Here is a 17,860-nt window from a genome sequence, read left to right as displayed (position 1 = left end):
AGATGGAAACAATTAGCAGTTGTCATTCCATGCTGGTTTTCCTTACAAAAAGAAAGTTCCTAGAAATTTCTCCTTCCACTTATCTTTTGATTTGAAAAGCAGCTCTTCATTGTAATTGAAGATTCGAAGTTCCTTGCATGGTTGCTCAATTACTTTAGTTTAAACTGAAGTCAAACTTACTTGGTGGTCATTATTAGGATTATGTCCCATTTTCATCATACTTCTGAAGTTTAACTGAGGTCTTCTGTGTTTGAAAACTCTGGACATTCATACAAACAGCCCAGCTTTGACAGGAGAATTACTTCCTTTAAAACAAGTATCACATGGACAGCCTGGAAAAGAAGGACAGCCAGCCAGGGAATTTCCTAGGTGTCTTGTCCAAGTAGGAGGCGTAACAATTACAGCTTAACAGTATGCCAGGACAAACGTAAACTACACATCAATGCTCTACCAGGTGCAAAAAGCCACTCTACATATTAGTTTTATTTTCATTTTCTTTCTCTTTATTGTTGAAGAAAGGACAAGGTACAGTCCGATGAACCAACTCTGATTACACATTAAGCATCATGTTTTTATGAGACAGCCCTCATATTTTGGACCACTTTCATTTCTCTTTATGACATATTTATACAGATTGGAGAAGTCCTCTGCAGTCCTGAGAAACAGACATTCCAGGTAAGCATCAAATGATATCTTCCTGTGCTAACTTTGTAAGTTTGCAAATACCAGGAATCAGGATCAGAGAAAATACGCTGCTAAAAATGCTCTGTAACACTATTCCTTTCCAAATCCAACTGGAAGAAACACAGTTACTATATTCCTTAGGCTGTAAGGAATCAGAACTCTGAAGAAAAGTATTCGCTGATTGCTAGAAAGAAGTGAACTAAAACACTTCTAAATTCTCAGAAGTAGAGGCTAGATTCTTATTTAAGCACAGAGACCTAGAAAGTCACATCTGGAAATGAATGAGTCCTTGACAGAAATAAAAGAACAAAGTTGGGAGACTTTTAGAAAACTGCGATTTTGAAATAAATACAATCAGACACAGTGTTAGTAACGTGGTTGTCCACCACTGACATTCTAAGACTCACCATCCCCAAATACAGACATTTTTAATATAACAAGAAGGAAGAACATTTCTTCTTTATTTGAAAGGATAAAGGATCACAATCCTGTAACACATAGAAATTCTATGAAAAAAATCAGCAGAAATTAAAATAAAAAAAAAAATCTCATGAATTTTATTACTTTTTTTTGTTTCCTGAGGAAGATTTACAACACAACATGCAGATGCATTTAATACTTACTTCACTATACATTTTGCACTTGTGACAGTTGTGCTACAAAGGTAGCAATGAAGTTTCCAGCTTTTAATCATTCCAAAGTGACAGCACATTCTGTAAACAGAGCTTTATTGTTAGTAGTGTCAGTGTTAAGTTTGCAATTCCTATGAAGCTATTTCAGCTGTACAGTTAAAGCTGTTTAGACCTCAAACACAATTTCTACATTAGAAGTTTGAGAAGTGTTTATTACATTATTTTTTTTTTCACAATCTTAGACATGAGAGTAAAACTTAGCAATCAGGCTGATTCTGATGGATAAATTGACTAAAAATGCAAAACGAAAGGATGATGTCAGTAAAACAAAAATAATTTCAGCACAAGTAACTTATGTCATTGTATGCCTGACAAGTTCTTTGGACAAAGCGCTGACCTCACATTGCAGGACCCCAACATACATGTAAAGCAAAAAAAAAAAAAGCAAAAAAAAAAAAAAAAAAAAAAGAAGGCGTTCCTTTTAAGAACTGAGTATTGGACATATTAGGAAGTTTTGCGTTCAAGTTTTTAACTCTTATGCATGAAGAAGATGTTGAAAAGCTATTTTGAGAACAGAAACCTGTTCATGAGGAAGTGCTATGAACAATTTAAGCAATAGGCAACAGCAGCTTTTCAAATCACAAGTGTATCTCCTCTACAAGGAATATAGAGTTATAAGGTTACACTAAAACATGAAACAAATATATTCCTGCCTCTGTCTAAAAAGAAATATAATATCATGCAGTGCAGATGTATCACTGATTTAGATAGAACAAATGTGCCAGAACTGTCAAAAAAAAATAGGCCTGGTTAACTTGACACTGCACCTCTCTTTAAGATACTGAGAAAGAAAGGTTGAGGCATACAAAGAGATAACTTTCTGTACTTCCCTATTTTTTTGTTTTCATGTAGTAAAGAGAAGTAGAACATGTGCTAACTATGAACTAAGAAGACTGACACTACTGACTTCATTTCACTTAGTAAAATGATAATCATACTACTTCATAACTGTGCTGCTCTCTGAATTAAGGATTAGTAAATATAATAACAGCAATGTAAAAATAATTATTTTTATCTTTTAGCTTGGCTACCAGCTTGGTGTTCTTTGGAAAGGTCTAATACTTTAATCTGAACCTTATTCTAACTGACAAAAGACAAAGCAGAAGCAATTTAGACACAAAGACAGACAATTGGTGCTGAATGACGCAGGTTTTCTGCTTTGTATTTTCAAAGAACTCAATTATGCTGGATCACTGAATACTTAAGCGCAGGATGGCCAACAATGTGTGACAGCGTACCCCGGTTGGCATTTACATGCATGAAGCAACTTAAATAATGACCCAGTTCCCATGTGCAGAATACTGCTATTTATGCTGCTAATAGCCAACAGTTAGCCCACTAGAACACTGTGTAGTACATTTAAAAACAACAACAACAAAAAAACATAAACCCACAAATAAACAAAGAATCCCCACACCTATAAATGCTGCAAATGGAGCCAGTAGTGTTTTAAATTGAGATAAAGGAAGGCATATTTCAGAATTGTACCATGTGTATAAGAACAAATACTAAATGTAGTAAATACTAAGTACTCTCTGAAATTCTGGAAAAGCTCCTATCCCCTGACCTCCCTGATTAGAGAGGACATGCTTATTGTTTTCTTTACCGACAGAGCAGTATTGGGAGAAACAGACACACACTTCAAGGAAATCTGAGGGGAAAGAAGATAAAAGGTGCCTTCCTTTATCATACAGCACAACATGTTCAAATTTACCTAGGTGAGCCCATATGGCAAAGGTACTTCTGGTAATGTTTACTTTTACTGTTGAAAAAAGCACACAGAAGAGATGGATTCATTAAAATCATGCTTTCCTAGCTATGCTGATATTCCCTCTGACACGACCCTCTCCTGCTTCAGACAGATGGTAGTGTTACTTGATTCCTACTGATCCACTCTAAATCAGGTCAATGATTATCACAAGTTCACACAGAGATTTCTTTTAGTGCCATGCAATGCTGCGATATTACACATTAACAGTGAAGAGCTTTAAAACGTCATTAGCATATCACGTTCCTGCACACTAGTGTAGAATGGCCTCCCAAAGATGAAAGAATGTAGACCCGGTTTAATCTTCTCAGCCAAAGCCATTATTATGTTAAGATCGCCCTCTGCTGTTAAGTCAAGATCAATCTTTAAGCTACGAAGAGACTTAAAAGGTTTTTTTCCTTTTTGCCTGAAAGAAAATAGAAAGAGGGTTTGTAAAAAAGAACAAGTTTCTCAAAGCCTGCTTTATATTATCTGTTCACTTACGTGTCATCCTCTATGTATTTTATTAAGGCTAAAGCTTTTCTGTGAAGGACTAGTAGAAATTGTGCAAGGAATGTACTCCTCAGAGACAAGCCAGGTTTCAGATGAAAGATCTGTTGAAAATTATATGAGAAAATCAGCTAGACACGGAAATTCAAGAATCATTTTAAGAATGTGGAATATAAAGAAGTATTGCATACACATGTAACATGTTCCTAATTATAGCAAAGCAAGCATATTAGGAGCAGATTTGTAGGCATACTCAAGATTCCTTCTTAGTTTTCTTGCTGCTCAGATGCAACATATTAAACTTACCTTTTTTTTTTTCAATTTTATTTGGATAAAGTACTATTTTCCTTTTAAAAATGATCTGAAATAGAACTCAGGCAGCTTATTCAATACTGTAATTGTAGACACTCTTATATAGTAATACAAAATATGCACTGTTTTTCATATATAAGTAGTTTCAGTACTACATTATTACAAATGACACTTAAGCATTTCTTAAATCATTTTTGTTATGAGACTGACATTTTAAATGGTCAGTTCTTGATGCCTTCTCTAGCTATGCAGAAAAGAATCACAGCACTTGTATGAAAGAGGTACCACACCAAAGTATCTATTCTTGTTACTTTGATTATTATAGATCAAATTACCTGTTACTTAGCTCAAAATACTGTTCTCTAGCTCTTGTTCTTTCTGAAAAAGCAATTATTACCTGATCCAGAAAGGCTTTTACTAATGTATCTTGATGCAGGATATCCTGAAAAACATTTCTAAATAAAAAAATAAAAAGCAAACAAATGTGAGGTGATGACATGAAGAGATAGCAATGCCCAGCAGTTGTGCACATAATACTATTGCTTTTTACAGTGTGGCAGAAATTGAAAGTGCATTCAAAATTTGAGCTAATTATAATCCTGTTACTTAAAGTTAATACAGAACTTCTAAGCAAAACTTTCAGGAGAAATGCATTAAACCCAAAAAAGCCACTGAGACTTGCCAAGTACACTTGGCTCTGGAATGCTATTTAAAACAGGCAACAAAATTACTGTAACATTGTCAGAAGTATCACTGAACTTCAGTAACACTTAATGCAACAAAACCACTAAGGGAACTCATGAATTCTGCAGAACAAATACAAGCACCAGAGCTGAAGAAGCTTCTTACAAATAAAAACAAAACAAGTCTCCAGTACTTTTTGTATTAGAAAGCATGCTTTACACCTTATTCCTTTGTCTCAAATCCAGTAACTTTAAAACACTTGGGAGGGAAGTACATACAAATCAGGTGTGAAACTCTCATCTGTGTGGATAATAGGATCTTGAGACATTTCTTCATCTGAATTAGCTCTCCAAAATGCTGTCAGTTCAGACCTCATATACCGTCGCTGGTTATAGATGTGCTCATGACATGGGGGCATCTGCTTCACTGTATTGACATCTACATCTATATGTGTTGTGGGATATGGAGCATACATTACTTGACGGAAGGGCAACACAAAGCTTCCTGTTGCATCCTGTTTTAGTCAAAACAAAACAAAACTGTTCTAGTTACTTAAAATTGGAACAAAACAATAGGAAAACATCATGCCTACATTTTAAATCCCATTTGTGTAGACATATTTTGTTTGAAAGAAATCATGGCTGTAGCCAGCCAAATGTCCTCAATACTGCATGATTCCATTAACATAATGGTGAAAAAAGGTATTGAGTACTGTGTACTCAATTGCCATCATCTGGTTCTTGAACCCATTAACATTAAACTATGATATTTATCTGTCAAGTTTAGACTGCTAATTAGAGCAAGAAGTATTACTTTTCTATTTACCTTCACTAATTGCTACATCACTTTTAATAAACTTGGAAACTGTAGAACTGTAGGACTGATGGACTGTTCTTTTTTTTTTTTTTTTTTGATGTAACACAGAAACCGAATGCCTTCTTGAATTCTAGCCCCAAGAAGGCAAAAGATTATTATTGTATTAAGTATAGGAATAATTCTGACCAATACTCAACACAAGATATTTCTGGGTCGGAGAAAAGACTGGCTTAGGATTTTAACATGCAGAGAGTCATAAGCCAGCTCTAGCACCAAGAACTCAAGTGAACACATAATTTCTTCAAACATGAATGCAATTACACTTATCATATGTGCACACATCCACGCATACTGAAGAATGTTCTTAAAAACAGAACAGAATTTTACTAAGTGTACTTACTTTGAGTAAGCCTTGAACAAAAAGCCCTGACTCATATTTGAAAGAAGACTCATTTCTACAGAGTCTGGAACACTTCCGTTCTGATGGTGTAAGAAACAGACATAATGTTCTCACAATCTGCATTAAAAAGAACAGGTTCAAAAAACAAGAAAATCTAAGGAATTAACTGATCTTCAAATGCAATTTATGACTTCATCCTGCTTATTAGAAAAAACATAATTTAAATAACATCAGAGAATAGTGACATGCTTAAATAATTTAGATGTAAGCCATGCAAGTCCAACTTCTTGTCAAATGAAGAGGAAAGGCTAAATTTTTTGGCAACATTTTTTAGACAACTATGTAGAACAAAAAACTTCTGCCTTTTGATGCCTCTTCATATTACATAAACGTTAAGTTACTGTGATTAATTTCCTAGCCACTTAAGCCTCTCATTCCATATTGAAATGTCAGCTATTGTCTCCAATGAGGCTTTTATAAATATCTCCAATGAGGCTTTTATAAATAAGCATCCATGCTTCTTTCCTCACCAATTTGCTCAAACTCTCAATTAGAAGCAACAAAGGTACTTTATAATTTTAAGCTTCTATGCTGCAGGCAAGTTATCTCCAAATGCAAACATATATTCCTGTCTCATAGTCAAGCATACATGTTCTGACTGATTTTTTGCCTGCAGTAGTTTTTTTTTTTTTTTTTTTTTTTTAACTTTAAGGAAAGATAAGGTATACTAATAAAGAAATGAATTACTTCAAAACATAGCTCCATAACACAATGGCCACAGTGCTGATAAGAGTCCATGCAATTTTAAATAAATTTGTCCAGAACAGATCTTGAGACTCACATTCTTCTAGACTGCTTTTTTAAGTAGTCAGCTTATCAATACATTGTTACACACACTCATTACCATTTAGACACCTAAGCCCTTTTATTAATTATTATGCTTAATAATATGTTTGCACATAACTTAGTAATGTGCAAATTTTACATCACTAAAATTATGTGTATTAACTACGGTTAGATGACTTCACCTGAGGACTGAGATTTTTCTTTTCTCAGGTTCCTTTGTTGCTCGTAGTTATTTTAAATAAGCACCCGCATTTATCACTTATTGGATCAGAGGTGCTTGAACACTACTGCCAAAACCACACAAAACAATGCATTCTTTCTCCAGATTCTTGTAAAGCATCATGATGAACATATTTTAAAACATTGGTTTACTGAAGATGCCTTACATTTTCTGAATCTTTTTACATGAAGGTATGTTTCACTGCAGCAGAGAACCCTGAATACTATAAAATATACATTATATAATTGTATATATTATATAATGAATATATATTATACAGGCTCACTGTTAATTCTATTTGACACTAAAGCAAGCAATAAACACATATATCAAAAAAGCATCAACTTCAATAATTATTTTTTTCCCAAAGGAAGGTTTCAGTCTTACTAAATGACTATCCCTACACTATTAAAAGACAGAAAAGACATGCAAAAAGATTTCCTATCAAAAAATGAAGTTACCTAAATTTACTGCTTCACCACGTGCACTGCAGTAGGAGCTTTGTCATGGTCTTAAAATGGGGAACTATTGTTACTGCATTGTCCAGAGGCCCCAGTGTAAACTGAAAACTTATCATGCTACATAACTACAAAGAACCTTACCCTCACAGCAGTACTGGTATACTCATTAAGTGCAGTGGTGCCTAATACCTAAAAGCTGTAGGATTGCACATTTTTTTAAAATCCTTCTTTTCATTCCCAGTTGCAGGGATATTCTGAATCAATGACGTTTATTAAAGGACTCAACTGTGAACACAGAGAGGCAATTGATTTAGTGAAATACATTTTCTAAGAAAATAACTTCTTCAATGATTTGTCTCTGAATATCCTAACTGAAAACTAACCAGCACTTTTATTAGAAGGGATGGAGTAACAGCCTAATCAAATGTAAGTCAAAGGCAAATATTTCTGAACAAAATGTCAATACATTGCAGAATGCTACAAAGAAATATACTTTAAGATATATTTCAATGGAAAGTAAATACAAGTGTATCTCTTCCAAGAATTGCTTTCAATTTAACTGAAGCCAGTTCGGTATAATCAAAAAACACGTACAAAAAGTACTTGGAGAACTCTGAATAAGGAGCATTTATTTCTTCATTTGATTTTTCCTTCATATTCTCAGCTTAAAATAAGCATCAAGAAACTCTCCATTTACACACAAAAAAGGTAGAGAAAAAGCAGAGCAGGTTATAATTTCACATCAGTTCAAATTTAGTATTTGATGATTGGCAAAAAGAAAAACAGCATGGCAAAAATTATGATTATCACAAAAATATAATTACTTTCCTGTTCTGAAATTACTGATTCCAAAAGTGACCTTTTTCCCCTCACATAGACCATTCAAAGATATATACATTCTGCTTTTCTCCATTAAGAGGTACAGCTAATACTGTTTTTTTGTATCTAGACCTGAAGGCTCCTAAGTATCATCCCTACTGATAAATTCCGCATGTGCTCCACCAAGTTTGCTTACACACTGAGCTAGTTTTATTTATTTTGTTACAGTACTCGATTTTAGGTGTTTATATCTGTATTTTGCCTCTCTGGTTCTTCTGGAAACCTGAGTTGAACCTAACCTAATATCTACCAGTTAAAGTAAACAACTGTTTACCAGTTAAGTTTTAAACAGGCTGAAGATGAAGAGTTAATACAAACACAAATATAAAGTCAAAAATGTTGGAATTGGTGGTAATGGTTCAAGATTCCAGTAGGTTTGCCTGTTTCGACGTGTGTGTATGATTACAGACCCAACAGCTTTGAGGATCCATGAAGAGGCAGAAGTACACTTACTCTCCAGCACAAGCAAAATTATGCAGATCCTCGTTTCTTAGACAGACAATGCCCTCTGACATAGCTGAACTGGGCAAGTCAGCTGTAATCTGTTCAGATAGTACATTTTAGCTAGCAAAACTTACTTTAGAAACTCAGACTCAATTAGAACTTATTTATAACAGTATCAATTAAATTAAATTAACTGGTTTACTTATAGTTTTCAGAATACAACTGTTAAAGCAATTTTCTGGCAGAATTATCAACTGCTAGAGCAATCAACAAAAGATAAGTAGACAATATCCTCTCCTTCTTCAACTTGAAGCATGTTTATATATATATTTTTTTCAAAGTAACACACTAACACTACTTATAATCAGCATTTAAGTTTCATTTATTAAGAACTGTATTACCTTATTAATTTTTTCTGCACTGCTTCCTACAACTACAGAACAACCACAGGTCTGCAGATGTGAACTAATTGCACTGCAAGTAAAAACAAACACAAGTTAATAAATTTAATCAGACTTTTCAAATAAAACCATTATCATCTTTACAGTAAGAATTAAGGGCTGCAAGTTATACTACTGCTATACTGCAGCCCTCACAAACATACATAGGTACTGCTGAAATCCAAAGTTCAGCAATATCTTCAGTTTGGTGAATAGAAAGACTGCCAGACAGAACCTCCAAATACCACTTACAGTGCGAATAAAAATTACTACTAACTGTATTACAGAATCAATATAAGCTGTATTACAGAATAAATATAAAAAAAATCATCTAAAGCAATGGAAGAAATATTAATAACAAATGATCTGAAAGCATCTTGAAAGATGGATGACCTGTCCTCATTTTTTTTGACACAACTCTGGATCAGAAGCTAGTTTTAGGAGACCCGGCAGGTAAACTGTGCAAATTTGGCAACTACAAGGGTAAGAGTGCTTCATAAACTCGAGTCCCTTGGAATACAGCCAGGAAAGCTGGGAGTTGGGTGATCTTGTCTCATGAGCTGCCATCAGCAAAGACATGATTTAGTTTATTTTAAGTTTGGACGGTGCAGTAAGTATGCCTGGACTAACCATGGCAACTATTGACTTATCCTTAGCAAACTTATTTTCTGGTTCCTTTCCCCACCCTCCCTTACACCCCACCTTCTCAAACTCATAACTGGCCCACAGTTTCAAGAAGTCAAGATACTATTAGATAGTTGTCTCCAATACCTATCGATATATGGAAGTATAATTATGTTATCTTACTGAAGGATGCCTTGTAAGGTGATTAACCAGTTCTAATAAACACTTCTAACTCGTATGGACTGTAACAGCTAGACTCAGTTTCTGAAGTCCTGGAGATGGGTTTTATACTGGACTCGTTACTATTTATCTTACCGATTTTATTTTTAAGTTGGATTTAAGGCCACTTGAATTCTTCCTTTGGAGCAAAACCAAAAGTTTTGTTTCATTTAGAAGTTACTAAGAAACTATGAGTTTATTTTACAAGTTGGTATTGTTAAAATGGCAGTTCATTTTGCTTAATTCAATTTCTATCCAATGACCGAAATCCATTCCAACACTACATTCAAGACTCGAAATCTGAGCCTAGATGAGCTGACAAGCTTTGCTTCCCTCTAAAAAGCACACAATTCAACCCTTCACACAAACAGAGAGGTTATTCTTTCCTTGTCTGGACAAAATTTCCATGAAGAAGTAGTAGCACAAAGAGAAAACTGACACCCTTTGTTATCCCTGCAGTCTATTACACACCCCAAAAATCTACATCTATTATGAGAACAGCTCACCACTGTGAGAACAGCTCATCAATCAATAGCTCTAGTTATTTACAATAACTCATTCCATAGTACTCACTTCATTTTTTCTGAAAGATTGTCTTATAAGACTGAAAACCTGAAGAAATCCTAAATTCTCTAGAAAGCTGAATAAAACATTATTGTGAAGAATTAGTTAATTTAACACATGAATTTGAGTAGTGCTGAAAGAGAATGTGATGCTGTTTAAATAGACTACAACCTAAGTGCTGTTATATAGGAGATGTTCTGAAACACAACACCGGTTAAAACTTATGAAATATACTTTTCTATATGAAGAGACCAAGTTGCTCTGAGGTGCAGCTATTTCCAGTTATGCATCAAAAATGGGAAAAAAAAAAAAAAAGGCTAATTTAATAACAGGCACTCCACATGCCATGCCGTTAATACTTTTATTCGTAATTAATGCATTAGACATGACTCAGTGTTTTGGTTAATTCAAAAGACATACGACTTTGACTTAGAACTTCATAGACAAAGGGTCAAACAAAAAATTGTATTTGATAGGAATTCTATTTTCAAGCAAATGACTGACAACACAGTCAAACAGCTGCAGCTACTAGCGCAGAACCATTCTTTTAAGAAAATAACTTCTTGAGATTTTTGGCTAAGAAATGCTGTAGAAATCAAACACATATTAATTTACAAGACCCCCCCCCAACCCCCCCCGAAGAAAACTAATATAATGCATGTGAACATGCACATACAGATACATCCATGCACACACACAAGTTTAATCAGTTTTACTACAGCATAACTCAAAAGAGAAATTCATACTTTAGAAGAAATCCTTCATGACAACTATCTCCAATGTCATCATCATTTAGCACTGTGTCACTTATCTGAAATGCAAATAAACATAAGCAAATGTTAGAAAATGATCTAGAGCAACTTAGAATTAAATGATTTTGTTTTCTGATAGGTGGGAACTGTTTGGGATCTATTTAAGGTACATTGGAAGACTGCCAGGAAAGACCAACCTTAAAAGACCTTCTGACTTACCCAAAGCATTCTGAAAATAATAAAGTCACTCAATTATTATTTTTCCCCACCAACGACAGTAAGATTCCTCCCAGTGTTTTTTCTTAAAGTTTTGTCCAGAATACTTTAACCTAGTCCATGTGAAACCATTCCTACTTTTTTCATGATAACACTAAACCACACTGGAACAGATACCAGCATTAAAGCCATCTACCTCCCCATTTGCTTTTCATCAAATAGCCTTTCCACATGGCTCTTAGGAAGCATGTCACCCCAGGCAGTCAATTTTGCTAAGTGCTAACCATAAAAAATACTGCTAGTACTGTTAGCATTTACCAAACTAAAACTGTTACAGCATTCCCTACAGCATTTAGGAGAACTTGATGCAAAACAGCAGAAGGATATAGGAATTTATGACAACCGTGTTTTTTTTTTTTTTTTTTTCCTGCCAAAGAGAGTAGCAAATTAGATTGGCAGTGTCTTTCCCTTATTCAGAATGCTAAAAAACATAGGGACTTACATCTATTTCTTCTGGAACACTGTGTGATTTCATAGATGAAAGGAGCTCCATTACAGGAATGACTTCTCCTGTCAGCATTGGAATGATGCTCTGGCCCTGTGCAATAAATAAAATGCTTGAAACGCAGTATAAGCGATCACTAATAACAAACTTGTAGTAATATCGAATTATAGAATCATTTAGGTTGGAAAAGACCTCTAAGGTCATCTGGTCCAACCTCTAACATACAAAAACATCTTTGAAACAATTGGAAGTTAAAGATGTTTTGCATGTAATTTGATTTTAAAATGTGGTTGTGGGTGTCAGCTGATACACAGACTTCTTTGGTTTTGCTCATCACTGACGATGAACTGGAAACATGCATTTCACTTTTCAACATCATGTCTAAAATATATTTTCAGGGTCCTATGCTAGTTTTCCCAATCAGTTTGATCTTCCCACACAAGACGTATTTGGAATGAGATAATCTGATCATATTGTATTACATATTATTACTCTTAAAACATTCATAGATCCAAAATCTGACATTTTGATGACAGGAAAAACATTCATAGATCCAAAATCTGACATTTTGATGACAGGAAAACAAAAACAGGCTATTATTTATTAACATGTGAAATTATTTTTCTGATTTATCTAATTTCATCTTTTCACAAGAAAACCAAAACCACAATTTCGTATTTACAGTTTCAGAAATCAAAGCCTTTTCACAACCTTATGCATTAAGTCTGCCACCACATTCCAACATGACAGACTCTGTATGTCTCTGTAAAACAGCCTAGTAAAAGACTACCCTTGACAGGAGGAGAGCATAAATCTAGGAAGCTACTACCTTTACAGAGCTTCAAGTTCAAGTAAATGAATTCCCTTTTCTGAAAGGTAATATTCTTCATAGATTTCCACTTCTCCCACAAAGTGATGAAATATATTTTCCTTCAATTTGTTCACAGCTTCCATCATTCTATCTTCAGAAAGTTTGTCTCCTGTGCATGTCAGGTCACCAGCCAGTCCAAAGTATCTTCCTGGATCCCAAGAATAAGAAGCAGCACCAACTTCTACAGTCATCAGATCCAAACAGTTTTGTGGTGGTGGGCCATACGCATCAACCAGATGGTCTTACCTGATCCTCCATTCTCTCCGTGCCTTCCAAGACAATCTTCTGGAAACGTTCTTGCCTCTCCTGAGCAAGAGAACCAGTTAAATATAAAAGCTCTGGCACTTGTTTATGTATGTATGCACACAACAGTCATATGGAAAAATTTCTTCCCTGATGAGTCATGCTTCTCAGATTCAAATTTCGATGTTCAAGTCTTTTTTCTTTTACTGAGCTGATATTGGTGAAGCGATTTCATTTTAAACAGATCAATGCTCCCTGAGAACAAATCAACACCCCATCAAATCTCTCACATGCTTGGGCAGGAGTGGCAGGAAAAGGAGGGTGTGATGGCAATGACAAAAGAATAACATTTTCTTCGTTACAGACCAAGAAAATGCCATATGATGAGACTATGGTGCAGAACTTCACTTTATAGATTTCTGTTTCAAATGGGTAAGGTACAGACTGATGATTCCTGATGCAACCAGAGAAAAAAAAAATGAGGAAAATTATATCTGGGGAGGGTAGGTGTTCACCATTTTTTTCTCACATCTTGAGACAATGACAAGTCTTCAAAACATTGTTTTGTATGTAAACAAGTACTGGAGACGTGAAACCTCAAACTACACAAAACATTGCACAAAAGACCCTACAAAGTTCTCAAAACAGACTGATCAGAAGCTGAGCCTTAATCACTGAACAATCAATACAGTATGTAAAAAAATCAAAGATGCAGACAAATAATGATAGCTTTTGCTATATACTAAGTAGGTGTTGCCTTCTTAACGGTTGTGGCTGAATTGCTTGAAGTTGATCAACCTCAAGTAGGAAAAGAGTTCACACGATGTTTTTTGAGCAGATGAATAGGTAGCAACCTACAGTAAATTGCCCTAAAACAGATGTAAAACTTGTCTGACCGCCTTAAGGAAGCATCAGTGAAAAATAACACTGGAACCTGGCAGATTATTCCTTTGGGGCACCTTGATCTTTGACTTCAGTAAGACATACTCAATAATGAAGATCTTTTGCTTTGAAAGAAGTCAGTCTTCATGAAGACCAGGCTCAACAAATGACATAAGCCACTTCTTTTTAGAAATACAACTGCTACAAATTATTAGACAAACATCCAGACCATAGATTTAGGTAAATATATGGGGTTTCTAATCTCACATAGAAGACTTGATTGGAGTTGCTTGTCTTTGCCAGTCTCAGCACTGTTCCTTGTTTCTCCTAGTCCTTGAGTTCAGAAGGTTTCTTCTCTCTGAACATAAATTGTGACAGCTGATAATCACAACACCCAATAGAAATGCCACAGCAGATTCATAGTTCCTCTCATATAGTATTTCAACCTTTTGTATGCTGTTGTAGCCATAGCTGCTGAACTGCCTCAAACAAGAAACTATAGTATTTGGGCCTGTTTTCATTCAATATTGTAATTCTACAACTCATGCCTAAATTTTAATTTACACTTTTAATGCAGTTTAGCGTCTTCTAGGTAAGCCTGCAGATGTGCAGTTATATGCAGGCACCCTTTTCATCTTCCTCCAAAGAAGAAAAATAATAATAAAAAAAGACAAGACAATAAATGTCTCTTTTAGAATCTTGAGTTGTGGCTGATTTAGTTGACCTAGCTACTTCAAGATCATCTGAAAAAGATTTAAGAACTTCATGACTAATTTCAGAGGGAACTAGAAGAAAACATTTTGTCGTTCTCAAAGCCACTGGAGGGCCATTTTTACTACAGAAACTGATTGATAGGGGTCAATGTCAAGACATACAGTACTTAACAATAACAGACAATTCTTATTTGACCATTCACATAAGACATCAGTAGAGAAAACACTAAATGACAGAGAAGCAATGTAATCAAGAGCATGAGATAGCATTCACTTGTGTCAAAAGTACTAACATCCAGTGAACAATTTATTTTAGGAATTAGGAAAGTAATATTTCTTTCTACTCTATTGAAAATGAAGATTTTATGTCCTATCTTTACTCCAAAAATAACCCCTACATTATCAAGAGCAAACATGAAAGAAGACACTGTCAGTCATCATCAGGAAATATATCAGAAAACAATGGACACTGTTAAGTGTAACAAAAAGGAAATGACAATGCAAAATTTATGTCAGTTTCTTATTTTTGGAATCTTAATTAGATTAGAACACTTAAAACGGAAGTTTAAAATATGTTGACTAGAGGTCTCAAAACAGAAGAAGAAGAAAAACATTATCAGACAACCATCCATCACCACACATATTACAGCTGACATGCAATGTATTGCTGTATGACAAGTTGTACTCCATGAAGACAACTGAGATTTTTTTATTATTAGAATGCTATTTTTTTAAAACAAACAAACAAAAACATAATTTCCTTTTCATAAGGAAATACCCATAAGGTACTCAAAAGTAAGAGTTGAAACTCTTCAAAAATTTTAGTATTTTTTCCATTTTTCAGATTCAAAAGTAGCATTATTTCGACTGAAGTAGCTACATTTTCTTGGTTCTCCCATCAGTTTAATGCAATTTAACACCTGCCAAACTGTTTGATGATACCCTTTTTTGATAAATAAAAAGGGACTACAACATATGGGATGACAACATTAATTCCATCAGTTCCTGTTTTGGATCTCAATAGCAAAATAAATAAATAAATAAATAAGCAAATTGAAGCAATAAATTTACAATTCTACCTTGCCTAAACACAGTAATTAATATAGTTAAAAGCAATGACCTAAATCAAATTCAGAAAGGCAAAAAAATGTACAGGATTAAACTAAATAATTAATTTAACTAAATAGCCTGGTATACACTTACATAATATTCTCAGGGCAAATCATGTGGCTAAAAACCCCAGCCTCAAATTTGGTGACATATGGATAACTTTCTAACTTCAAAATCCTGTCCTTGTAGAGAGGTCAGCCTCCTCCGAGTTCTTGTGTCAACACAACAGGTGTCACAAAACCTTAATTCTTGGTTAGACAACTGTTTTTAGTAATGAACAACAAACCTACCTTATGCATCCATATTCTTCCTTTCCTTATAATATGTGTTAACCTATCCACGCACACTCTGTGAAGAGGTAGGTAGAAGCCAAGCTCGCTTTGTGGAAGTATGATTGACAGTCCGTATGTGCTTCTGTCTCCATTCCAGTTTCCATCAAAGATTAAAGACACAATTATAACCCTTTTTTCTGCCAAGACGAAGAACTTCACATCTATTGCACCACTTTCTGCATTCCGAAGTATTTCTCCGTTCAGGGTGTGGTTAGCAAGGAAAGTTATTTCACCATCACTAAGAAGTACCTGGTCTGTCTTTGGGGCCCAGATATGCCGCACTCGGGGGCCAAGAATATTGTCCCAGTAAGCAAAAGTGGCAGCTAATAAAGGTGACTCGCCATTCAAAGTGATCTCTGTTTTAGCAACTGCAGGAGATGGTGGCGGACAAAGAGCTGACATGACTGCTTCCTCTCTTGCATATCACTGAAATGCTTACATTACCTAAAAAACAAAGGTTTTAGAGAAAAAAATAATTAGAGCACTACTCATTATGACCACTTTTTGTTGTGTTTCCAAATAAGACTTTAAAGAGACAGCTCTGACTTTCACATATGAGATTTCATTGTATACTACATTCGCAAAGGAAATTCATACAAATGCCATCCACACAGCAATGTAGCATGCACGACAACTGTCAGTGTCAGACCTTGGGTGCCCTTTACTCACTGCACAAGTATGACGAACAGACACAATCATTCAAACGCTGTAAGAAGACTGATGTCTGGTAAACACTAACTTCACCTACAGGTGGCTGGGACCTTTACCTACGGGTGGCACACTGATGGCTGGGACACCAGACGAGCCCTCGAGCACTGAGCAGTGTGTATTGATGGAAAATGCCTCGCACTCCTCTGGCACTGCCTCCTGGACGTGTGCCCTTGCAGCTGCTAACAACCCTGCGCCGCTTCCCCACTTAAAGGGCTTGCAGAATAAATACACCAGGAAGGTGTGCTGACTAGGAAGGAGCCTAACGAACACGCTCAGCCCGTGACGAGTGCCTGCCAGAACCAAGGAGCTCTGAGGGCCGGCAGCAGGCGCCTCACGGTTTCAGCCCGCCGGGCTCTGCTGCTGCCGCTGCCCCAAAATTTAACTTTTTCCCCTTCACTTTTTAGATATCCCATAGAGCCCGCCCAGCCGCACCTCACGGCGGACACCCTCAGGCCCGACAGAACGAGGTTAGCCCACCACAGGGACTGCCTTCACACCGCCCAGGCAATGGCTTTGCTTTTGTGACAGGACCCACACCACCAGGACCCAGCGCCCAGCTCCTTAACTCGCCCAAAGCCGCTCCCACGCCGCAACGTGCTGCCGTCCCCGCCGCCTGTCTGACTCCCACCCGCCTGCGGGCCCGCCTCACCTCACCTGCGCGGCCGCCAACCGGCCTCTGCCGCGCCGCGCATGCGCGTCACCGCCCCGTGCCACCCCCGTGCGGCGCGACGAAATGGTGGCGCTGCGGCGACAAGATGGCGGCGAGAGGTCGGCAGGCGGAGTTCAGTAGTGTCGTTCCCCACAGCCGCGGGGAGGGCCGAGGGTTCTCTGTGGTAGAGCGCTGTCACCTGCTCCAAAATAAATAAACAAACAAAAAAATAAGCCCCATGTGTGGTATAAAAACCAAGGGAGAAGGTGCTGCTTTAGAAGGAAGCCCCAGGTGCATGTAAATGGGGAAGCAGGCTTGTGCTAACTACACTGTT

At 36.3% G+C, this 17,860-nt stretch overlaps 1 protein-coding gene across 4 annotated transcripts; it reads right to left on the bottom strand.

The window, feature by feature from the left end:
* Positions 1-480: 480 nt before the first annotated feature.
* Positions 481-17,588, bottom strand: C9orf72 (C9orf72-SMCR8 complex subunit). Of its 4 annotated transcripts, none has more exons than XM_035309325.1 (11): positions 17,532-17,588; positions 16,125-16,610; positions 13,133-13,192; positions 12,013-12,108; positions 11,289-11,353; positions 9,097-9,169; positions 5,846-5,962; positions 4,908-5,143; positions 4,343-4,400; positions 3,628-3,737; positions 481-3,550 (listed from the first exon to the last, which is right to left on the bottom strand). In XM_035309325.1, exons 2-11 carry the CDS (start codon positions 16,566-16,568, stop codon positions 3,364-3,366), a joined length of 1,446 nt encoding a protein of 481 aa, XP_035165216.1. In that variant the 5' UTR covers positions 16,569-16,610; positions 17,532-17,588; the 3' UTR covers positions 481-3,363. The 4 variants fall into 4 exon arrangements, with proteins under 4 accessions (XP_035165216.1, XP_035165218.1, XP_035165219.1 ...); XM_035309327.1 differs by having other exon boundaries at positions 17,522-17,573; XM_035309328.1 differs by having other exon boundaries at positions 17,527-17,557.
* Between the last annotated feature and the right edge of the window lie 272 nt (positions 17,589-17,860).

This window comes from Oxyura jamaicensis, chromosome Z (genome assembly GCF_011077185.1).
Source record: "Oxyura jamaicensis isolate SHBP4307 breed ruddy duck chromosome Z, BPBGC_Ojam_1.0, whole genome shotgun sequence".
Lineage (NCBI taxonomy): Eukaryota > Metazoa > Chordata > Aves > Anseriformes > Anatidae > Oxyura > Oxyura jamaicensis.
This window is presented reverse-complemented; position numbering and strand designations above follow the sequence as displayed.